This window comes from Manihot esculenta, chromosome 1, assembly GCF_001659605.2.
Source record: "Manihot esculenta cultivar AM560-2 chromosome 1, M.esculenta_v8, whole genome shotgun sequence".
NCBI lineage: Eukaryota > Viridiplantae > Streptophyta > Magnoliopsida > Malpighiales > Euphorbiaceae > Manihot > Manihot esculenta.
In genome coordinates this window covers 26,972,665-26,998,188 of record NC_035161.2, presented here as the reverse complement: position 1 = coordinate 26,998,188, position 25,524 = coordinate 26,972,665, and the positions used below count along the sequence as shown (strand labels likewise).

General features: G+C 32.3%; 1 protein-coding gene and 1 long non-coding RNA gene across 7 annotated transcripts; both read right to left on the bottom strand.

Moving 5' to 3' along the window:
* Positions 1 to 1,362: 1,362 nt before the first annotated feature.
* Positions 1,363 to 2,685, bottom strand: LOC110623752. 2 transcript variants are annotated; one of them, XR_006350452.1, is made up of 4 exons: positions 2,096 to 2,685; positions 1,895 to 2,020; positions 1,528 to 1,821; positions 1,363 to 1,418 (listed from the first exon to the last, which is right to left on the bottom strand). It is a non-coding gene; the product is annotated as an uncharacterized LOC110623752 (long non-coding RNA). The 2 variants fall into 2 exon arrangements; XR_006350451.1 differs by having other exon boundaries at positions 1,908 to 2,020.
* Positions 2,686 to 15,475: 12,790 nt separating this feature from the next.
* LOC110628139 (SPX domain-containing membrane protein At4g22990) lies at positions 15,476 to 22,560 on the bottom strand. Of its 5 annotated transcripts, XM_043955942.1 has the most exons (12): positions 22,150 to 22,556; positions 20,399 to 20,454; positions 19,896 to 20,016; positions 19,158 to 19,469; positions 18,973 to 19,077; positions 18,376 to 18,830; positions 17,695 to 17,993; positions 17,295 to 17,485; positions 16,636 to 16,826; positions 16,379 to 16,512; positions 15,773 to 16,014; positions 15,476 to 15,490 (listed from the first exon to the last, which is right to left on the bottom strand). In XM_043955942.1, exons 2-11 carry the CDS (start codon positions 20,449 to 20,451, stop codon positions 15,776 to 15,778), a joined length of 2,100 nt encoding a protein of 699 aa, XP_043811877.1. In that variant the 5' UTR covers positions 20,452 to 20,454; positions 22,150 to 22,556; the 3' UTR covers positions 15,476 to 15,490; positions 15,773 to 15,775. The 5 variants fall into 5 exon arrangements, 4 of the variants coding, with proteins under 4 accessions (XP_043811877.1, XP_043811874.1, XP_021630344.1 ...); XM_043955939.1 differs by lacking the exon at positions 15,476 to 15,490 and having other exon boundaries at positions 15,537 to 16,014; XM_021774652.2 differs by lacking the exon at positions 15,476 to 15,490 and having other exon boundaries at positions 15,537 to 16,014; positions 17,295 to 17,479; positions 22,150 to 22,554.
* Positions 22,561 to 25,524: the final 2,964 nt, after the last annotated feature.

Sequence of the window (25,524 nt, the reverse complement as noted above, 5' to 3'; positions counted from 1 at the left end):
TTACTCCATTGATAAACCAAACACATTTTTGGAGAACTTTCATTAAATCAAACTATCTAGAACTTTCACTAAATCAAAACATTTATCCAAGTGTGTTCACACTACAAAACTTTATCAGATTAGGAACAAAAATTTTCGTTATTAATTATTAAAAATTTGTTATTAAATACTTTTTATAATGGATTTGTAATGAAAATATTTTATTACAGCAAACCTTGTTGCTAATGCATTAGTAACGAATTACAAAATCCGTTACTATTTTTATAATAGATTTGTAACAAAAAATCTATTACTAAATTTGGTTTCCTTTTATTTAGATTTGGTAACGAATTTCTTTAGTAGCAAATTTTTCCATTACAGAAATTTGTTACTGTTTTTGAAGGAGCAGTAATAATTTTGTCTGTTACTAATCTATTACTATTTTTGAAGGAACAGTAACAATTTTATCCATTACTAATCTGTTACTATTTCTAAAATTACAAAAAAATACTGCAAATTATATGCTCTGACTAGACAGTTTAACCTACAAATACGCTTAACTATTACAACTCATCTCAATAATAAATATGAAAACTAATCTCATGCATATCATGAATGAACTTAAATCCAATATTTTATATAATATAAATCAAATCAAACATATATCCAAGTATCAAATTGAGCAATTTTAAACTAAAAAAATTAACAAAATATTTATTATCCTAGTACATACGGGTAATGAAAAAGGAAATTATAAATGTATAGTGTCCTTGTCATCATCGTGAGCTTCATTTGCTTGATCAAGAGGCTGTCCAGATGAAGTTCCCTCACCAGTAGTTGGAGCTGAAGGTTGGCTACATTGCCTTTGACTCACGAGCAACATAAGTAAATCCTTCACCTGTGAGAGCTCAAAGGTAATCTGTACATTTTGCTCATACAATACTTGTTCATTTTGCTCACGCTCCTGAAGCATCTGATGTAATAACTGTTCATTGTTCTCACGTTCCTATAGCGCGTATGAGATCAGCCATTTCATTATGAAGATCTTGATTTTGCTGAGCTGATGTGAAAAATGTATTAGCAGAAGACTTGTTTTGGAAGAAAACTAAAGCTTGTGATCCAAGTCCGTACACCATTATTTTTTTCTCTCCACCCACTGCCTCAAAGTATAACTAGGTCTCATCAATCCGAGATGCCTCAGTACCGTCATTATCTGTCTATGATGCTTGCTCTTTTAAAGATAGAAAGCGGTCATTTAAAAAATAAATACCATGTGATATAACAGTATAAATTATAAATCAAATAATTTATTACAAATTTATTTATTTTTTCACATGAATGACTTTTGAGCACGTATCAACAAATTCTGAGGTACCCTTCTTCTTATGAGTAGCCTCAAATAACTCATGAGATAGAGAATCTCCGCTTAGCCTTTCGTGCTGCAAGTTAAATACAAACAGTAATAACATATTTGAATATAAATTCATAACAAATTGGATAAAATTTAAAGCATTTGAAAAAAATTAAGTGAAAATGAATATTACATACCATCTGTTATTGATGCCTATACCGAGATATGAATCCCCCACAATGTCTTGATGGGCCAGCACCTTGCCCACCTGTTTCACTCTTTTTGTTATTTGAAAATTTTTTGCATTTGTTGTGATACTCAACAACACTCCAAGCGGATTGCCATGCATCCATTACTCATTCTGACAATTATAACCTCTTCTCCTTTCCATTCCTTATGCTACACATAAGGCTATGGTAGCGCTCAACGATTTTCTTCCTCCAAACTATCTTCATAAGCTGCTCTATTGCATCCTCCCATAAGAAGTGTTTCTGTAATTACTCATATTTAGTGACAAATAATACATAGTAAAATTATTCACATGCATAGCAAAATTTGTATTACCTTAAATTCTTACCAATAGAATTCTTTAACCTCTTTTGGTATATTTTTCCAACAAAAACCATTTGTTACTAACTTTTTCTTAAAGATCAAGGTAATCCGCGAGCAATCGGATCAGAAGGCTGCATGCTGTAAAAGAATAATTGACAAAATAATTATTTTAAAATAAGCATAGAAATTAAATGCATATTTAAAAATACTTACAAATTTTATTCACATTGAGTTTGCTAGGGAAATATGTGGTTTGTATCCTGTAGGTCCACAACTACCAGAAGCAGATGCATATACAACTGTCAATGCAATAGGTGCCATACATAAATGGGAGTTGAGGCAATAGCAGATATGTGCACTGAAGCAGGAGTGGATGATGCAGTATCCTGTGTGGATCTCTCACCCTGGTTTGGTCTAGGAATCAAAGCAGTGTGTTGTACCGAATATTGATTGATATTTTGTGATTCACTTGTGTGGACACTACCCCTACCATGGTCTCCTCGACCCCGTGATGAAGATCTACGTCCTCATCATCTCATCTTGTATAAATTCACATTAAATAAATCACATGTAGTAATACATATTTAGTAACATAAAGTAAAAATAGATATATATTCAGTAACTGAAAGTAAAAATAGATATCAATTATGTTATACCTTCTATTCACTGTCTACATCTAGGTCATCATCACGTCATCATCACATCATCATCTATTTCTGTTGCTATTATAGTTTCATCTACTTGCATTTACCAATGAAAAGAGATTCAGTTTTTCTCCTTCCTCATTTATCCATAATGATATGGTGTGTTGGAAAGAATCATCTGCCATGATTGTAAATCAATAAGTTGTTGGAAAGAATCCTCTGTCATGATTGTAAATCAGTCAGTGATCAAATCTTACCATATTTAGCATAGCACGATTCTAGGACATAATTGAGGGCTCAATCAAAGGTCTAATTGTTCATATCATGTACTATATAAACTCTGTAACTTACTACACAAGAGGTAAGAAAATAAAAACAGTTTTCTTCCTATAATCTCAAGATGGTATCAAAGCAGGTTTCGGTCTAAAAATATAGCCATCCTGCAATAATCCTTTACCAGATACCCTTCCCAACTTCTTTCTCTCACCGAAACAACAATGGCCGACCTCCCCAGCCCGGTTGACCAATCCCAGGCAATAATTGATCCAATAGCAGACCTGTCACAAAAACTATTCCAGTTAATTCAGAATAGCCAAGATGGAAATCAGAAATCAGTGAACCAATTCACTCTTAATTTAGCAAAGATGATGGAGATGTTTATCACGGCACTACAAGGAGCCGCGAAAGGAGGAGGCACGGGTGTCCCTTATGATCGGAAAGGAGGTATTTTAAGGTTAGAAAGGAGGGCAAATGACCTTTCTACCCCTGTCTCTTTAAATAAATCTAAATGTGCCTCTGCTTGTTTTAATTCTAACAAGGTACAAAATACTAGTGGGTGGATATTTGATTCAGGAGCCACAGACACTATGACTAATGATTCTTCAGATTTTGTTGTGTCAGCCCCACCCTCAAAATCCAATATTCTAAACGCTACCGGTGGCTCTTTTCCGGTCATCGGTGGTGGTACCATTTCTATAACCCCCACTTTAAATGTCTCCAACAGCCTCTATGTACCTTCCTTATCTTGCAAATTACTCTCTGTCAGTCAGATCACCAAACAGTTAAATTGCAGAGTACTCATGTATCCTCATTTTTGTGTTTTGCAGGATATTCATACGGGCACGGTACTGGGCCGTGGTACTGAGAAAGATGGATTGTACTATGTGGAGGAGATCTCAAGTACTGGGTCAGCTCATTTAGCTCAAGGGTCCTCAACCCGACAGTTATGGCTCTGGCACCGGCGCTACGGCCATCCCTCAAGTGATTATCTTCGTACTTTGTTTCCTGAGTTTAAATCCATTGACATTCCAGTTTGTTCTTCATGCGTGCTTGCTAAGAGTCATAAGAGCACTTATCATATATCCACAAATAAATCTGATACTCCCTTCTCAATAATACACTCTGATGTATGGGGGCCTGCCCCGGAAACTGTCTCCCCTGATTATAGATACTTTGTGACTTTTATTGATGATTGCACTCGTGTTACTTGGGTTTACCTGTTAAGACAAAAAAGTGAAGTGGCTGAGAAATTCTGTGATTTTTTCCGCATGATTAAAACCCAATTTCACAAGACCATTCAAGTCCTCCGATCTGACAATGGGGGGAATTTGTCAATAACCATCTCCAAACATCCTTCACCAAACTGCTTGTCCTTATACACCACAGCAAAATGGGGTTGCTGAAAGGAAAAATCGACATATCCTTGAGACTGCCCGAGCCCTAATGTTTGAAGCCCAAGTTCCTCCTAAGTTTTGGTCTGAAGCAGTTGCTACATCCATTTACCTCATCAATCGACTTCCGTCTCGCGTCCTTAATTTCCAATCTCCCTTGCATACCTTGTCCTCTCATCACACCATCCCTTCCCTTCTCAACCTTCCACCTAAAATCTTTGGTTGTACAGTTTATGTTCACATTCCTAAAACACACCGCACTAAACTTGATCCATGTGCTCTTAAGTGTGTTTTCTTTGGTTATGGTGTCCATAAAAAGGGCTATCGGTGTTTTGACCCAATCTCTAAACGGCTCTTCACTACCATGGACTGCACTTTTCTGGAAGAGGAATATTTTTTTCCCTCGCCAACTAGCAGTGAGGGGGAGACAACGGCACAATCACCACCACTGCCAAATTGGCTTAGTCAGGAGGGGCCAGAACTTGATCATTCTTCTCTTCTTGAGTCTACACCAGAACTGGGAGACACTGACCATCTAGTACAGTCCTCGGTCTCAACGTCACAACCAGAACCTGACACCGTAGAATATCTTGAGGAACACACAACTGAGGTATGTGAATCTGAACTTTCCCCTGGTTCTAATAACCTTACTACTGAACCCATTTCCCTTGAGGTTTCTGAAACAGGCCAATATGTCCTACCCCCTCGGAATAATAGAGGAATTCCACCCAGGAGATATGATCCAGAATTCGAGGCAGCCAGGTCCAGATACCCTGTGGCAAATGTTACCAGAGGAGAAAGACTATCACCTCAGTTGGTCAACCTACAGAAAAACATTTGCTCAGAATGGATACCAAAGGATGCCACAGAGGCCCAGAAGGACAAAAGATGGGTTGAGGCGATGGAGACCGAGATGGATGCCCTGGAGAAAAACAAGACCTGGGAAAAATGCTGGCTACCCAAGGGAAAACGACCAGTGGGATGCAAATGGGTGTTTACCATAAAGTATAAGTCAGACGGAACGGTGGACAGATATAAAGCTAGACTTGTAGCAAAAGGATATACTCAGACTTATGGAGTTGACTATTCTGAAACGTTCTCTCCAGTAGCAAAAATTGATACAATACGGGTCCTATTCTCTCTAGCTGCAAACCTAGACTGGCCACTTCACCAATTTAATGTGAAAAATGCTTTCTTACATGGTGATCTGGAGGAGGAAGTATACATGGATGCTCCACCAGGGTTCATGAGTGGGTATAGAAGGGGAGAAGTGTGTCGATTGAGGCGAGCCTTGTATGGGTTGAAACAGTCACCCAGAGCATGGTTTGGGAGATTTACTCAAGCAATGAAGAAAAATGGATATCGACAGAGTAACTCCGATCACACTCTATTCTTGAAGAGGCAAGGAAGGAAGATCACGTGTTTGATTATATACGTGGATGACATGATTATAACTGGAGATGATGTGGACGAAATCAAACAATTGAGGGACAACTTATTCCAAGAATTTGAGATGAAAGACCTGGGGATGCTAAAATATTTTCTTGGAATCGAAGTTCTCAGATCAAACCAGGGAATTCTAATATCACAGAGAAAGTACATTCTTGATCTGTTAACTGAAACAGGAATGATAGATTGCAAACCAATCGATACTCCGGTAATGGTCAATCACGAGTTGGGCAAGGACTCAAAAGAAGGACCCACAGACAGGGGGAGGTACCAGAGACCGGTAGGAAAACTGATTTATTTATCACACACCAGACCAGACGTGGCATATGCTATGAGTTTGGTAAGTCAGTTCATGCATGATCCAAAACAAGACCATATGGAGGCAGCATTAAGAATCGTTCGATATCTGAAAGGAACAGCTGGGATGGGCATGTTGTTCAAAAAGAATGGTCATTTCAGTATCAGTGGATATACGGACGCAAGTTGGGCAGGAGATCTCTCTGACAGACGATCTACTTCAGGATACTTTACCTTTGTCGGAGGAAATTTGGTAACGTGGAAAAGTAAGAAACAGAAGGTGGTGGCACTGTCAAGTGCTGAAGCAGAATTCAGGGGAATAGCAAAAGGATTGGCAGAACTCCTATGGATCAGAAAGTTGATGTTTGAGCTTGGATTTCCATCAAAGGATGCAGCTGAACTCCGTTGTGACAACAAGGCGGCAATAAGCATTTCTGAAAATCCAGTTCAGCATGATCAAACAAAACATGTTGAAATAGACCGACATTTCATCAAAGAAAAGTTGGACAGTGGTCTGATATCTTTACCGTTTGTTCGATCAGAGGATCAATGGGCGGACATCCTAACCAAAGCAGTAGCTGGACGAATATTCCATGAGGTTTTGGGCAAGTTGGGTATGCTAGATCCACATGAACCAACTTGAGGGGGTGTGAGTGTTGGAAAGAATCCTCTGCCATGATTGTAAATCAATCAGTTGTTGGAAAGAATCCTCTGTCATGATTGTAAATCAGTCAGTGATCAAATCTTACCATATTTAGCATAGCACGATTCTAGGACATAATTGAGGGCTCAATCAAAGGTCTAATTATTCATATCATGTACTATATAAACTCTGTAACTTACTACACAAGAGGTAAGAAAATAAAAACAGTTTTCTTCCTATAATCTCAAGATGGTGAAGCATCATAGAACTTGTAAGCTTCTCATTCTCTCATAAACTAATGAAGCTAATTTCAACGGAGCCAAAGGGATCACTCAAAAGTCAGAACAGATCTTCATATTCCCCTCTCAACAAAGCTCGCAGATCTGCAAACCAACACCTTTGCACCCAAACCAAAGATGGAGAGGGAAACCACTCTCCAGCCAAAGATGTACCTTCCTAGACCTCAAAACGACAGTAAGGTCGCCAGAAACCCCGAGGAGAATAGAGATAGGAAAGCTTCTCTCTTTAAAAGTTAGAGAGAGAAACTCGTATGTTGATCAAATTCATGAAAGTTGCCCATAGAATTTAACAGTCCTTTTGTTAAAACTAGAAGAAGTTGATAGTGACATGAAACCAAATCTATTGATCCAATCGATTCAATTCATAGCTCTTAACCTCAAGAAATTAAAACCCACAACAATTACAACATAAAAAATCAAATCAAATAAAATTAAATGCACGCATAAAATCAAGGAGAAGCGAAAGTAAGAATCTTAAAACAACAAAAAAGAAAAATCCTAATACCCTTATCTTTATAGACAGACCAAAGAAGAAGTAAAATTTGAGAATCAATTACAAAGAGCTAGAGAAGAACGCGATCTCTAAGGGACCTGGCCTGGCCATTGCGATTGAGAGTTTCAAATATCAGATTTCAGAGTTTATCTCCATCCAAATCCAATACCATCAAAACATATTACAGTTTTATAGATTAAATTTTAGGTTCATACCTCTTCAATACTCTCTCTATTGATTTATCCCAATCTGTGAGAAGAAGACGATGATGTACTGAAGGGAGGGAAGAAAGAGATGGCAAAGTATCGACAATGATAACTTCGGGCAATGACATCAACTGGTCTAGGAGGAAAGTTGGGATCAATGGAGAGAGAACTAGAAATTTTGTTTGCAGAGCTCAGAAATTATATGAATCATGGGAGGAAAAAGAGGGAAATGTTTAAGTTAGAAATTTAACTTTAATAACGGATGTAATCCGTTACTAACATATAAGTTAGCAACGGATATTATAATCCATTATTAAAATACGTTAACAAATTGCATTTCAGTAACGAATTTGGATATTCATTACTATATAATGAAAATTAAAACTATTAAATAACGAATTTGGATATACATTACTATATAATAAAAATTAAAATTATTAAGTAATAGATGCATATCCGTTCCAAACATTGGTTACAGAATAGTAACGGATTTAATAATCCGTTACTAATTTGTTTCCTATACTAATATTCATGACTAATCCGTTATTATTCAGAAACTGATATTATCTATTACTAAGATCCATTTTTATTTTGTAGTGTCAGATCTCGTTCATAAAGTTCAAAAGATGGCCTCCTCATTCAAATGAACAAACAAAGATATCGTCTTTATTTTTTAATGATTAAACAAAGATATCGTCTTTGTTTTTTAATGATTATTGTTAGAACCACTGATCGGAGGCTTTTTTTTTTCCCTTAATGATAAAGGATGGCCACTTTAATTGGAGTTAAAACGATAATTTCTGAATTTTAATAACGGTCTCTCTTCATAAAATACAGATCAATAATTTTATTTTATATTAACTTCCTAATTATTAAATTAAAATTTTATTTAAAAATTGTACTAAGTTCACAATTCACTCGGAGCATAGCTACAAAAGTAATAATCTAACTAAAATTTTGTGAAATTATAAAGTTTTTTCTTATAAAAAATTTCAACACGTCTATAATTACAAAAACAAAGCATATATCGTTAGAAATTTCTATAATTTTTTATCCATCAATAACAAAAATAAAAACTTAATTAATAAAACCATCTACATATAATTATCAATTTCAATTATAAAATAAAATGAAGATATAAAATATAAAATAATAATATAAAATGGATTAGCAAAAATGGGATAAAAAAAGAATGAAATTTATAACTTTTTTTTGAAACAAATTATTTAATTAAAAATTTAATAAAATCTAATTCAGGCCAACAAATCTCTCTAATACATCCGATTTAAAATTTGAAACATTAAATAAAAAAAAATTGAGGAGAACATTAAACTCTAATACAAAATAATATTTATAAACACAAAATTTTAAAATTTTCTCTAAATAATAGAACTAATATACATTGAGTTATCTAGCTAGACACGGTGAATAATTTTATTAATTTGTTTTCGAATTCATTATAAAATTTATTTCAAATTTGTTCACATCATGAAATTGATAATTTTAAACGATTTATTTAAACTCAAACCGGTAAGAAGAAGAAACTTAACTTTCTCATGCTAAAAACTATAACTTAACATTTTTAGAACTCCCTAGTAAAATTCATCTTCTTTCTATTCTATTTCTTTCCTTTACATTCAATCCTTTTCTGAAACTTCCTTGAATTTGAGACTGCTTCAATATTAATATCACTGAAACAATAATCCATGTCATAGCTATGAAACCAGATAGAGATCAATACTAGACACTCTTAGCAGACAATTGATAAATTAAATCAAATGATTGCATTTCTGGATTTTAATTAGGGACAATAACTGTATATCCGAGATTGTATCAATTGGATGCAGCCAATCAATGATCTAATTTATCATAAATCAATTTGAACGAAAGAACATGCAAAAAGAGAGTAACTTCAGCATTCACATAAAAAAAATGCAATAAATTATCTTCTAATTTTAATTAATGATTCTTTTATAAGCATAAGTTTTATTAATAAAAATCTAGAAAAAATTAGCATGATTATTGATCTAGTCCGAACGTTATCCCGTACACTAGAGAAAAAATATGGAGAGTGCAGTACAAGAGGAAAAGAAAATTAAATTCATACATCTAATCAAAACATCAAACCAGTCGATCGCATTTTCAAAACAAAACATAGAAAACAATCTTACCCAAGTGGTCGATTCTTGCAATCAAGACGCAACATGTCATTGACTGCTTTGAACTCAGTACAAGAATAAAAAAGAGCAAGATCTGGTCTATTAGTATAAAATTCCTTTCCTTTTTATCAAGCTCCTAATGTCGGAATAGATTTCAGGGTTTACGATAATATCGTATTATTTAATTGTTTAATTCCCTAATTTTATTATTTAATCCTACCCAAGTTCCAATTATATAATGAAGTCTTCTCTTTTGACGAATGAAATCCACATATATCGCCTAGTGATATCATACAATGGCCATGGATAAGACATTAAGCAACAAAATTTTACGTATATTAAAGAGACAATCATATATTGAGCTTGCTTACCTTTGGCATGAGATATATATATATATTAAGTTGAAGAAGTTAAAGGGCAACTCTCCTTTGGCGGATCATCAAAAAATAGAGAAACCAAGTTGGAATCTATTAGTGATGATCGTGCCAGAGGAGAGAAGCCCTACAACTAGTTCACTTAATCTCGATCCACTGGCCTATGGATGATCTTGTAGCTTGCACACAGAGAAGCAGGCAGCGCAGCAGGAGCTTTATAGGGGAAGCTGCTGGAAGAAAGAGCATATGCCTTGTGGATATCCATTTTTGGTGCCTGCTTTCTACGCATTCCATGGAATTGCAAAGTAATATTGCCTTTTCTCTTTTATATGATAAATGCTTCAAATCGTATTTGATAGATTCTACTTGGCCTGATTTAGACACAAGGCTAGCTCCTGTATATATTTATTTTTTCTTCTTCTTCCCATCTTTCTCTTTCTGTCTTTATTACTTTGTGTATGAATGTTTTGGAGTGGAAGTGGTGAAGAGAAGAGGGAAGAGAAAAAGCAGTGATGAAGAAGGAGATGCCTTCTTTTACTCAAGTCAAGGTGGCAGCAGCAAAGTCTGGGCCTCCGGGTATATCCTTTGTCATATTCTCTCCCTCTCTCATCTGCTTTAATATTTTATTTATTTATTTATTGTTTGGCCTTGAGGAGTTTTTGAAATTATGTGTCCTTTATTTCCTTTGCTTTCCCCAGTTGATGAAATTCAACTAATTGATCAATCTAACCCTATCTTTGGGATCATAATTCTCTTTTATTTTTTTAATTGAGTTTGAACCGATAAATTTTATTTGAGAATTTCTTCTTCCCTCCTTTTGAAATTAATAATTTCGTAATAAATGAATTTAATTGATTTATTTTTTAAATTATTTTTTTTAAAATAAAATAATTTAATTTCTTTTAACTTAAAAAATTTTGCATTGAAATCTTATAATAAAATTTCATAAAAATTTATTTAAATTTTCTCTTGTAAAATAATTTATGCCAAAGGAAGAATTTATGAAATAATATGTTGTAAACTTCTCCCTTGTAAACGGAGGATTATTGTGGAATAACGTATTCGGATGAGTAAGTTTTTTGGTTAGATCGTTCTAATTTTTAATGCTATTATTAAATTGTTAATTATGTGGTTTGTTTGATAATTACGAATTAATTAGTGAGCTGATCCTTTTTAGTGTTTTATCTAAGGGAAGATTATGTTGTTAGACCATATCAACCGTTATAATTAACTGATCAGAAGTTGAGGTCAGACACCCTTGCATTTATAATCAATCCAGAGAATTCACACTGAGATACTCCTAAAACTAAAACTAGATATTTTCTTACTCTGATTAATCTCCTTAATTATTTATTTTTTATTAGTTTACTTTTACTTCCGGCTAATTCTTCTCAATCAAAAACCCCAATTTTATATTTACAGTTTAGCTTGTTTTGTTTTTAAGTTAGGCATAAAGTTGAACAGTCAGATATTGCATCTATAATCAATCCAGAGAATTCATACTGAGATACTCCTGAAACTAAAACTAGATATTTTCTTACTCTAATTAATCTCCTTAATTATTTATTTTTTTATTAGTTTACTTTTACTTCCAACTAAATCTTCTCAATCAAAACCCCCACTTTTATATTTACAATTTAGTTTGTTTTGTTTTGAAATCAGGCATAAGGTCGAACAGTCAGACGCTTGATAGGTTGGCAGACAAGTCTTTAAGAACATGTGTCAACAAGTTGAACGTTAGGTCTTCTGGTCATCAGGTCATCAAGTCATGTACTCAATAAGTCGTCACGTCAGGGAAGTCACCAAGAGGTCGGACAGTCCGATTTACTGTTTGTCAAATGATTAGGTCGAAAGCCAATCAAGCATCCGGTCAATGTCAAGATAGTCCTTTATCAATATGAGAGCATGTCGGTTCTCTAATAGGTCGGTCAACAAAGCGAAAGGTCATCAAATCGATAAGTTGAACATATCATTAAATTGATCAGATTGGTCATAAGCAGGTCGTAAGAGCGCCATTCACCTTCTTCCACATCTGCCCTCATAAAATAAAAATTACAGTGGTTAACCCATTTTCTATAGATTCGACCCTACTTACTATATTTACTGTTCATAATTGTTGAAAAAAGTATTAAATTATTTTTAATGGATTCAACACCCATCACAATAAAATTTAAAATTAAAAAAAGCTTGAGTTCTTCAAATATGTTTCAACATCCCATCCAAAATCATATCATATCTTCAACAACTGACACATAAATTTAACAGAAAAGAAACAAGGTTGAAGACTAATAGCAAGTGATCTAAGCCAATTGTATGTATAAATCTCAAGAAGATATCACTTCAATTTCATGCAAAAAAGTTAATCTAATAAAGGAGGCGAAGGAGTGTCTAGTAATAAACAAAGTGCAAAGAAAATATTTTGATAATTAAGTACCTTTATTATTAGATTAGAGAAGCCATGAAAAAGGAAAAGTTGAACAAAAGAAGCAAGCCGAGAATCTGGACAACTCGATAAGATCCATTTTCCAAAATGAATTGTTGTACGTAAAAGAAGACGACTCGTGCTTTCGCTATATAATATAAAAAATTAGAGACTCAACAATCTCGATGGCTATACCTTCTGTTGGTACAAAGATTAATTTCATGATCATACATACATAAGGAGATAATGATTAGGCTTGTAATGCTCACAAAGATTCAAGAAATGAAGAAAATGCTTGAGGTGGCTGCACTCTTAGTTAATTTATAGATGCATATGTTCCTTTCACCACCCAAAATTAAACAAGAAAGCTGCGAAATAAATTATATGGCAACTTAATTAATTGGACTAAAAAAGTCTCCTAAAGAAGATGAGAAGCACGAAGACAGTTAGGCATCAAGACTTAATGCTCCCAATTCAGCACAACTGCAAATCGCCCTACCCTAAATTTTTTCACACATTCTTGCGTGGTTCTGTCTCTCTCTTCTCCTAGAGAAAGAGTTTTTCTCTTTGAGGTATTTGATTTCACCCTTTCTAGGACCCCTGAGTCTTTGCCTTCTTTGGAGGTTTTCTTTGCCCCTCTATGTGGAGGGAGACCTACCTCCGCCTAATTATGGATTTCCCTCCCTAGTCGGGTGGAGGTGTAAATATCAGTTTTTGGTTTGATTAGTGTTAACGGCGTTTTATAGGAGGTTGTTTATGGTTGCCAATGCTTTGTTTTCATTTTTCTTTTTGTTTTTGTTGTGGGTTTTTGCATATTTAAAGGTTTTCTTGCTATGGGCTTCAAGATTTTTTCCAGTGGTGGGAGTGGGAGAGTGTTCGGAGGAGCGGATGCTTTGAGCTCGACGAGATAGCCACCTTTCCATCTCCTTCATTCCACCGGCTTTGACAGGGGTTTTCTCTCTTGACCCTGGCAGTGGATACTTGACTGGATTGTACATAAGTTCCTTCTTCTACTTCGGTGACAATTGGTGCCCCCTGCTTTCATGGACTCTGTCTATGCATGCACTTTCAACGTCCTTAGCACCTCTTTCTTCGTCTTTGGAAGGCTCTAGGTACAATTTTGCTCGACAACGGTGGTCTTCTTTATTTCTTCAATCTGTTTGTTATGTCTTTGCCTGTGGTTGATGAAGCAATCACCATTCTCGATCTAGTTTCAGTGCCCAGCAACAATGGAGGCACATTTGTAATTTAGCATTTTTTTTCCTTTCCTTTTCTTTGTCCAAGAAAATTTTGAGGAAGCTAACCACAATATTTTTCTTGTTATAAAATTTAGACATGAGAGTGTAAAAGAATCTTTTAGTATTTTGTACAATCAATCATGTGGAATTAGTTTTGTAGGACTCTTGTAGTTTTTTTTTCCAAGAGAATCATATATATGCACAATAATAAAATTTTTTTTTTAAAGAATCATATATTTGTGCAATAATAAAATATAAAATTATTATTTCAAATTGCATTGACAAGGAAAAAATAAATAATTTATAAAAAGAGATGGAGAAAAAAAAATGTGAAGGTGAAATAGAAAACATAATTAAGCTTGTAATTTTTTTTTTTTGGTAAGAATTAAGCTTTCTAGGCTTAAATGGGAGAAATCAAATGTTGTCTTGTGAAATTTTACAAAATTAATTTTAAATGCGAAAAAAATCATTGTATAAAATAATCAATCGATTGATAGATACATCATTTACATTTAGGAAAACTGAAATAGAATTTACATTAGGAGGATAAAATATTTATTGAAACAACATTTATATTTATATTTAGTGGAAGGAAAATATACATTTAGTAAATTTAAATTTAATGTAATTACTCTAAATTAATTATAATTTAATTAGAATTAAATATAATAAAAAATAGAATTTTAATTTATTAAATTTTTATTTAATTAGATTAATAAAAAGAAAACCAACTTGCTAAATTAAATTCAAACTTACCCTTATTTAAAAATTAAAAAATTTTAGGGAAGTGAAGGTTCTTGCTTACCCCGTTTAGGATCCGTCGCCAAGGGTGGAACCAGGCAAGGGCCATAGGCACTTTACATAAAATAGAGAAAATTACCATTAGATATCAATATATTTAGAAAATTTATTAGTTAATTTTTATTCTAAAATTATTTCATTAAAATATTTTTATTTTATAAAATTAAATTTTTTAATATTTTTATATAAATCCTTGGGCTGTTTAATTTTTATGCTATTTAGTTTATATTATATTTATAATATTTATAATTATTTTATTACTAATATAAATCCTACAATAAACATTATATAATTAAAAAGTAATTAAATACAGATGATATATATATAAAATTTGTATATTAAAACCAACTTTAAAACTTAAATAATAATTTAAATATGATTTTTCATTACAAAAATTACATAAGAATCATACTAAACCGAATTGAAATAATATCACAATTTCAACTCAGTTCTAATTTTTAAATAAAACTCAAACCCCAGAATGAAATCGTATACCCTAGCCTTTTATTTTGAAAAGTAGATTTGTTTTTATAAAAAACATGAAAAATACATTCACCAGTTAAAGATAATAAATTATTTTTTAATTCAAAGCATTAAAAAAATTTGCACATCTTTCATAATTATATTGCAATAAACATGTTAAACAATTTGAAAACTAAAATGTATTTAAAAACTCATCTTACTTCTAAAATTGTTTAACATGTTTATTACAATATAATTAATTTACTATCATTGTAATATTTACTTAATATATAAAAAGTTATAATTACAAGTTTCATTATAGAAAAGTGATTATAAGACCTCTGTGTTTTGTCTGGTTTGTGATTTTGCTTTTCTGGCTCAGAGGTTTAGCTTGTCAGGAAGGGTCTTGCTGTTGGAGGCCCAGTTCGGCATCGTTTGTGTTTTATCTCTTCTAGAAAAAAAAATAAAAAAAAAAAAGAAAAGAAAAGAATAAAAAATAAAATAAAAGTCCAACTCCCTTATTATTTCTGGTAGAAACTCGGAAATTCCAAGAGATTCCAGGAAATTGAAAAATTAAAATCCTCCACAGCAGAAGCCTTAAACTGTACTAAATTCCAATCGAATAGGACAATGAATGAACTTGTATCTTACAATATTGGAATATTGATACAAGAAAATATTAACAAAAAAATGAAAAATACTACACTAATCAAATGACAATTTGTACACTTACGAATCAATAGAGTGAATTGTAGGTGAAACAGGTGGCAATGATGGAGGCTACAGAAATGAAGAGCGAAGGAATAAGGGTGGCATTCAGGAGCCTACTCTGGCCTAAGTACCCAGCCAGGGTTATTGTGGCATCAGCAATTACACGAGCTATCGTCCCGGCTTCAGTTGAGAGTAGTCCACCATTGTAGGTTCCACGGGAAAGCCTGGATGACATCACTCGAGATAACAGAGACAAATTCACGCCTGTAGAAAATATTTATACAAAACTCAGTTACCAAAATTAACCTATAGATCCTGCTGTAATCTCTTACAAAAAGGCAATATAAATATAATCTCTCTGCTGTATCTTGTGTCAACAGATGCCGTTTAATTTTTTTAAGATTGTGTAGTCAGAACAACTTTTGTTCTGACTTGATCATGAATGATATCATGAAGTGATGCGTAACAAATCTTCAAAGTGAGAACAGCATTGATGGACTTATTTTACAGGTGCAAGTTATATGCAAGCTAGCTCCTTTCTCCTCTTTTTAATCTCCAGGAGAAAACATCCCTTGTTATCATAAAATTCATCATTATGTGCAAAATTATGAATTGAATAATTTCTCACCTTCAAGTACTTCGGCAGATACAAACATGATTAATCCTGAGCAGACATATTGTGGAACAGTGTATGCATTTACAAATTTGAAGCTCAAGAGTACTCCTAGGCAAACCATAATTTCTGATGCCAATAAAATTTGCCTGCAGAGAGATTAAAAGGGAAATATTTTAGTTGGATATCACAAAAAAATCACAAAGCTTTACATGACAAGGAAACATGAAACAATAGAACAAGCACGATTGCATTCCCATATGAAGATTTACCTGTCTTCAAACATGTTGCTTATGTAGCTTCCAACAATAATATTTACTGGCAGAACCGTTAGACCTAGACATGCAAGAAAAATTGCCACTGTGCTTGTTGACCAACCAAAGTAATAGGTGGTAATGACGCTAGATTCGGAGAGTAAAATCTCCATGGCATATTTTAGCATGAAATAGATCAACAACTGAACCTGATGACAATAAAGACATTTAGATAAGCAATCATGTAAACATCATATAAATAAATTAGACTTGGTTGGCCACATATAACCATGTAAACAGTGCATAAAGCTGAGAAAATTTTGGTTGCACACATTCTGTTCTCTGTTTCTGCTTGTTCTAGTTTACTTGATGATCAGTACTTCACCATAAAGGAATCTCACAACACAAGTGAGTCTTAAGCTTACATGCCAGCTTAGAAGTAGGAGCTTAGGACACAAGTTACTTGTGCCTTGAACTGACCTGAAGTCCATCATGAAGCAACTTACCTGTTTGAGCAATAATTTTGTGCTCATTAGAGAAATTAGTGCTGATTGCATTGACAATTTATTTTCTAGTAGGAACCAGCACCTATGCCGATGCGACACAAGTGCTGTATAAAGTTCTATTCCTCGGTAACTGTGACTTGATCAAGTAGCAAGATCTGAACATTCATATACCTTTACAGAAGGCGTGAGTAGCCTGTATGCTGAAACAATTGAAGTGGCAGGTCGTCGAGATTCTTCAGGAGCTTCTTCACTCTCATCACATTCTCCATCACCATTTTCATCCTCTTGCTTGCCTTCGGAACTCAACAGTAATGGTTGTTTAAGACCCCTCTCAAGCACATCATTTTCCCCTGGTCCTGTCATTAGAAGAAACAATTTAGATTTTTCATCGTTGATGAAAATATTTTGATAATGTCGATGGAAATTATTAATTTAGGTAAAATAGCAGCAGGAGCATTAATGTGGTTCAGAAAAAAAAAATTCTGGTCACACCATCATCAACAACTTTCCCAAATAAGTAGTATTCCTGAAAATGAAATTTTTACTTGAGTAGCAAAAAGAGTCAGCATACCAGCATTATCCTGTGATACATTGTTATCTTCAGTCTCATGAGATGGTTCTCTAAAAGTGATCCATAACAGTATGAGATATATAAGCCAACCCACTGCCATAACCCAGCCAGGCAAAGTGACTTGGTTGAATGTAAACTTGTAAATTTTAAAATTAGTTTGAAGCAAGCCAGCAAGAGCGGGACCGCAAGCCATTCCAAGAGCACTAGCACTAACAAAACCTGCTGATGCTTGCATGCGAATTCTAAGTGGCACACAATCACTGATGTAACGCCGATTAACAGCTCTAGCAGAACCAAATCTGCATTGCATAAAGCATGACTAGGTCAACCTATAGGATGAGATACAAATATCATGTTCTCTATGAATTTTCCCCATCTAACATGAAGTTAATTGATCTTTCCTGCAATATTTTAGCACATGCAAGATGAGCTTCAAGCTGTATCAAACAACTAAGAACTAGTTTCAACTGTCTAGCTAATCCAGTAAACTACCTATGCCATTTAAGAACCTCAAAGCTTCATATTAAATTTCCAATAAATTCAAATTGCTTAATATATGATTTTTCTAGTAAGTTATAAATAGGATTATATCTTAGGGAAAATTAACTAGAAACCACATGCTGAAAACTATTCTCAAGTTTAAATTGACATGAAAATTTGAAGAGGAAGAAAATTGCTTACCCGCAGAATAGACGGCCAACTAAAAGAAGTGTTATTGACCGACAATCAAGTGCCATTGCATACATAACATTTCCCACAAGAAGAACAACACTGCTGAATACTAGAGGTCTGAAATACGATTTATTTGACCAAGCACTAAAATACACAGAAGAAAACACCTGTGCAACAGCCATTGCCCCAATCACAACACCACAAACTGTTGCTGGAGCTCCAAGCATTGTTGAGTAGTCATCTGCTGTGGGCACAATTATATATGTGTTGACCATATAAAGAAATGTGTTCACTAAGTTCAAGGTAAGTGACATAAAATGGTATTTTTGATCATCAGCACGTTCCTCAGTAGTAGTAGGTAGCTCTTCTTGCATGATGAGTGCATGTTGTGCCAAAAAGTTAAGGAAGTTTGTTGAGTGACTGAGCCTGTCTACGGCTGCTTTCAATGAATCAACAACAGGATCCTGCAGATTAACAACAAAAAAACACAAGTCCACAAATTAATGACAGCACATCAACTCCAACAAGGTTCTAGGAAACTTAAAGAATGAACGTTGAAGAAAAACCATAATACAAAATTGTATGTGGATTAAAACTAACAAAGACCTGAAAGGGAAGAGCAGGCTGATCATAGATGGATAAGTAGCTTCCCTGATGTTCCTGAAGTTCATGAAGATTGCGAGATATGGCTCCAATAACAGCTCCTAAACCCTGCAAATTTCAGTATTGTTCAGTAAAAAGTCACTAACATATAACTATATTTCAAACACTATTAAAAAATTCCAAATTACCACATGCTTAAACACTTGCTGCAGAAGGGAATAAGGATGATTAGCACGGGTTTTGACATAGTAATCAGTGAATCTATATCCAAAGCGTTTATCAAACTTCTTCAGTATCTTACGCAGACCAATAGCATTTATCTCAACAAAAAAGAGAAGCTTTAACAAATCTTGTCCTGCCTCTCTATAGGCTTCTCGTAATTGGGTTATCTGAGCTATATCTGGCTGTTGCTCTAAAGCCTCCTGCTGTTCATTAAGTTTGGCAATCCTACTTGCAAGTAGCCCTTGTTGTTCCAAGAGAAAAAGGACAATCTTCTCAATCTGAAATTGTTATTACAAGAAATAATTTAACATGAATGAATCTATAAATTGTTATTACAAGAATACTTTAACATGATTCCATATTCAAACTCAAGTTATGATTCAACTTGAAATTTTTATGAAAATCTCATGAAGAATCTCAAATGTGCCTCAATGTTTTTGCATTGATACACAATTGAGAAGTGATTGTTGAAACACAAGCATATTCACCCACATAAAAACAAAGACAATTTGCATACACATGCTGTTATATATAAGTATTTATGCACACAGCCATGCAACTTAATACCTCTGCGGACATCTGCCCAATATTTTCCGCTCAGGATTCTTAATCAATTCCATCTTATCTCTTTCAACAGAATATAAGAGAAGAACACCTGATTGCACACAGATAAGATAAGCCCATTCATACATAACTCCAATTACCTGATTGTCTAGCATCCTTGAGAAATCCTTGAGAACGTGTCTGCGATCTAGTGTTCCAACTTCAATTTGTTGAGCATATTGTCTCACTTTCTTCTTCATCAACTTATAGTTAATGTAATATCTGAAGTAAAACAAATGTATAAGGAAATTTAAAATCTAAAATAGTAACCTCAAAGGAGAATAAGAGAACGCATTACTAGTATAGCCCAAAGGCACTTGAAAATTTGATCGTGTTCGATCATAAAGCTTGCAATAAAAGCAATAATAATGATTCAGAACAATACAAGTGCATCTGTCGTACAGCTTATTCATATGCACCTCTGCATACTAACCATCCAAATAAGAAGTATTTAACAAAATTAGGTAAAACTATTAAACTACAAGATGCTTTTCGCCAAGTAATGCCCGTCAAAGCATTTATGTTTTATGTCACTATGCTAATATTAAAAAATGCTCAAGAGTAAGCAGTATATGTTAGATATTCATTGATATATGAAACATACCCTTGCCATTCTTGAATTTGTCGTTCCTTCAACTTTTTCCCAAAGGCAACCATCTTCTGCAATAAGAAAAAATTGCAAGAAATGTGTATCAAAGGCACATCAATATCACCAAAAATTGGCATTCAGTTAAGCCATATAACAACGGTATCATGGACTGCCATGAAATCTGCCATAAGCCTACTGCTTTGTTAAGCCTTAAAAACACACTTGAAAATGAAACCATAATGGATATACTCGTAACCTTTTGTCATACACTCATATCAGAGCAAATAGACATATAATCTGAACACAAGTCACACAAACTATGTTGACAAAATCAGATGTTTGAGGATATAACGATATTATTATTATATAGCTTAAATATTCACAGCTATGCTGGGAAAAAAGAATATAAGAATTACTTTACAAATGTAATGCGATATGACACCAACACAAACAATGAAAACTACACAGAGGACATTGGTAATGCCAAGTAACATTTGTATCAGTCACGAAAAGAAGTGGAAATATGTTCTGGGAGGCACATATTACATCATACTCCATTACTAGATTCTGTAATTGCAGTTATCTGATAGCAAATATGCCCCATAGCTACAAGTCTTCCACTAGTCTAGAACTCCAGATGGGAATAGCAAGATAAACTATTTACAAGAAAGCCTCTTTTTGGAGGCGGGAAAAAGGAAAATTTGCATTTTCCAGCCAGCAAAAACCATAAAGCGAAGAACACATTGAGAAGTAGCCATTCACAATACATTAACTAGATTTACATTCACCCAGCAAAGTTGGCAACATTACACTTCTCTCATCCCCAAAGCCCAACTGATAAAACCCACAGCTAACTCACACTAACGCCAAAACTTCCTAAACTGTTACTGCCGCATCACCCATATTGCATGGAGAATATCTAGGAAGAGGAAAAAGACCAAGAGACTAAGATGAATTTCCCATATAAACTGAGGGTTAAAGAATTGCATTATTTCCATACGATTACTTTCACCAACTTTTAACATAAATCTTCACTTACATGTGTATTAGACTATGTAGAAGGCATTTGACTTTTTCATATAAATGTCTCCTTTTAACTAATAATAAACTGTATCTGCAAAGCCGTGCTTAACACTTTAGCTAATTTGACCAATCCGGCCACCGGGTCACTATGCAAGTATCCAGTTTCAGGCATCCGCATATCAACTCTATAAGCTTCCATTTTTTTTCCTCAAATTCTACGGACAAAAAACACTAGTATTTACTAATAATTTATTGACAACAGCCAAAATAGCTAAAATATTCACTTTTAGAAACTGAACTGGCACGGCGCTTGCGATTTACGAGCTATACTACTTTATTTGGCTGCGTAGAGAACTCGGAACAGAGAACGAAAATACATTCGAAACTCGAAATTAAGCAGATAATTTTTGCGTCCCGATGCAAACTGAACTTATTGGGAGGGAAAAAGAATAATAAAGTCGGACTTCGGACTCTCATTTTCCTTTTACTTAACGTTTCTCAGCAACCAAGTAACCAATAAATATTTATACAACAAAACACTATTCTGTTTGGTTGAGAAGAAATCTACAGAAGGAAAATAAAACGATAAAAAAAGAATGGAGCAAATACGATTTAACAGACGACAGCAAATGACGAGAACTCCAGCTTGTTCAATTGCTGTACGTTTCTTATTGACTTTGCCAGTAACCAAACAGAGGAAACAATTGAAGAAAACACAAAAACAGAAACAGAAAGAAGATTACCTGGTGAAATTATTGAAACCGAGAGTTCTGCACAGAAACGAGCTTAGATGACCATCAACGAACACCTTCAGAGCAAAAAGCAAGAAAAGGATCTTCCTTCCCTCGTATTGCGCCAGAGAGAGAAACGGATCTTTATATTCCAAAATCCAATGATTGGATATGCGGGACAGAATGGGAATTATTGGATATGAATATATGGCAATTGAGGAAAAAGGCAGAAACCAAGGGATTCGATTAGCTATTGAGAGGTGGCAATCTTTCGATACAATTAAATCCCTGTTTTTTTATTCCTAAGAGAGAGAAGATCTATATGGCTCTCTGTTTGCTGTCCTGTCTCTTGCGCTGGCTCTGGTCAGATTGCTTTCTAGCTCTCGTGAGCCTTGTCACCTCCTTTTGCGCAAATGGCTGATTTCCTTGCGGAGATTTGCTTAATTGATTCCTTTCTGTTAAAAAATATATATTACTTTTACCTAATTAAGGTTTGGTAAATTACTCTTGTAGTCCCTGAACTTAATTATTATTATTATATAAATTCTCTTAATTAAGCTATTCAATCTGGAGGGACTACGCCTTTCGTTTCATATATTTATGAGTCAAATCACCTTTTAACAAAAAGTCAACCTTTTCTCTTCATGTATCTACCAATCAATTTGTTGATTATTTTTCAATATTACTACTATTTAATGATCTTAATTACTTAATCGTTAAACTATCCGTGCTATTTTAAAATATTATTAAAATTAAATTATTTCATAGTTTATAAGTTTAAAGAGTAAAGAATATGAAGTTAAAATTGAAGTGTAAAATAATTTTTTTTTATGCAAAAAGGGAGAGGGAAGACACGTGTTTAGCCTACATCTATCTCTCCACTCATATTTTTATCTCTTTGCCTAATGCTATAAATTTGTCTGAGTGTTTCTCTTGCACTGTCTCACTCTCACACTCTTATATCTCTTTAGTTCACTCACTCTCTCCCTCACTCTTTATAATTTTTGTCATTTCTCAATTATGTCACCGACTAAGATTCAACAATCACATATTATACAAATATGTATAACAACTCATTCACAATCTTAATGTTTTTATTGTTTTATAGAAAATACTTTTTAGAAAAATTTCTTTCACATTTTTTTGAGTGTAAAGCATTTAATTTTTTTTTCCATCAATTGAATGTTTTTTTCTTAATTTTTATTTTTAGTAAAATTAAAAATTTAAAAATTTAATTTTTTTGAATGTTTATAAGAATTGATTTTAAATTAAAAGTAAATATAACTAAAATTATAAAGATTTTATAAGAAATGATTTCACTAAATCTATTTGCATTAAAATTACTTAATTAATTTTTGAGAATTTTATTTTATTTTTTTAATTTTGTTTCTCATTTTTTAAAATTATTTTAATTTTTTTACATTTTCTCAATTAATAATTATTTTTTTAGAATTTTATTTAATATTAAGTATTAATATTTAATACATTTAATTGATATTAAGAAATTTATTATATTATTTTTTAATTTTTTTTTAAAAAGTGTCCATCTTAATTAAAATTTTTCAATAGTAAAATTTTATGTAAAGCTCAAATTTTTAAAATATTAATAATGGTGTTTAAAAATAGTTTTAATGTAATAAAAATGATTGTTATTTATTAAATAAATATTTATATTCAGTTTTTAAAAAATAAGAATAATAAAGGAAATAAATCAATTTAAATTTATAATTAATTTATTTAATATAAAATGAATTTTGTTTTTTAAAAAATTTATTTCAAATAAAAAAATGTATGAATCGAAAAGAATTATATTGGACTTTTTGTTTAGGCCATGAAACGGAAAAATAAAAAAGGCTTGATGGATACATTTACCAAATTTCTTTTTCATTTCCAAGCAATAATAATTGGATGCAATGAATAAAATACAAGGCTGAAATGGGAAGACTGTTTTGGAAAACATGTGGCTGTGGAGGAAAGGAAAGGAAAGGAAAGGAAGAGAGCTGGGTGTTATGGTGTGTAATAATTTCTTAGTAAAGGTCAATGCCAATATTAGACAAATAATAGAAGCGAAGAGTCAAGATTCTTTAGCTACAAAAATAAATAATATCAAAATCGCCTCCAAGATTTAAAAAAAAAAAAAATTCTTTATTCTATTAATTGGCAACTGGCAAGTGGCATGCGACAAACAATGCCACACCCTCATCCATATCCATACACAGCCCAAAGTTTACACGTTCTTATCACTGTTCATGTTTAACTTCTCGATCCATCTTCTCATGGAGACAATTTTTATTTTTATTCTCTCCTTCTCTTTTTTATTTTACTTTTTTATGTATTTATTCATTATAATTTATTAATTATTTTATTTTAATAATTTAATTAATATTTTTATATTTTATTTTTGAATCACATTAAAAGAATTTATTAATAATACAAATATTAATTAAATAGAAATTTATTTTAAATATTAATAAATAATTTTTAAATATTAATTTAGATAATTTTATATATAAAATTTTTGTATTTAAACAACTATATTTTACATATTTTTTATTAATTTATTTTCAATATATAATTTAAAATTTTATTAAAAATAAATTATTTATTAATTATCATTTTATTTTAAAAGTTAATGAATAAAAATAGTTATTTACCTAATTCTATACATATTTATAACAAAATTAATTTTAAATAATTATTATTCTATTTTTATGGAATAAGATTTTGATTTTTAAAAGTACTTTAAAATAATAAATTATAAAAAACAATAAAATAGAACTTATATATATATATATATATATATATATATTTGACTTTATTAAAAAAAATACAATAAGTGATAATTATTAGAAAAGTAATATTATTTTTAACTTATTTTTTATTAATTAATGTATAAGAAATATCGATTCATAAAAAGAAATTTTTTTTTACTGTTTTATTATGGGTAGCTTTAATAATTTTAAATATCTCTAAATTTCTCATTTAGAGTTTTATAAATAATATTTAAGTAAGTTCAATAATAATTATTTTCAACTTATAAATAATGTTTAGAGTTATATAAATAATGTTTTTTAGCAAAATAAAAATAATAATGACTATAAATGCAACAATTAAATAGTTCAATAATAATTATATAATTATATAAATAATGTTTAAGTAGGTTAAAAATAAAAGATTTTCTAATAAAATATTTAAATGAAAATGGAGAAAACGTGGTGGAGTTAAGAAGGGTCTGTTATTGAATTTCATATTATTAAAATAAAATATTTTTTCATTTTATAATTTTATAATTTTTATTTTTTAATTATTTTAAAATTATTTATTCTCTTTCTTTTAAACTATAATAATATTTAAATTAATTATTATAACTCTATTTAATTTTATTTA

Coding starts and splice junctions, on each gene's coding strand:
- LOC110628139 (XM_043955942.1), bottom strand. CDS start 20,451: ATGGTTGCCTTTGGGAAAAAGTTGAAGGAACGACAAATTCAAGAATGG. Junction 17,486..17,694: donor TGTATCACAGGATAATGCTG/GTATGCTGACTC, acceptor TGTTTCTTCTAA/TGACAGGACCAGGGGAAAAT. Junction 16,513..16,635: donor AGCAACATGTTTGAAGACAG/GTAAATCTTCAT, acceptor ATCTCTCTGCAG/GCAAATTTTATTGGCATCAG.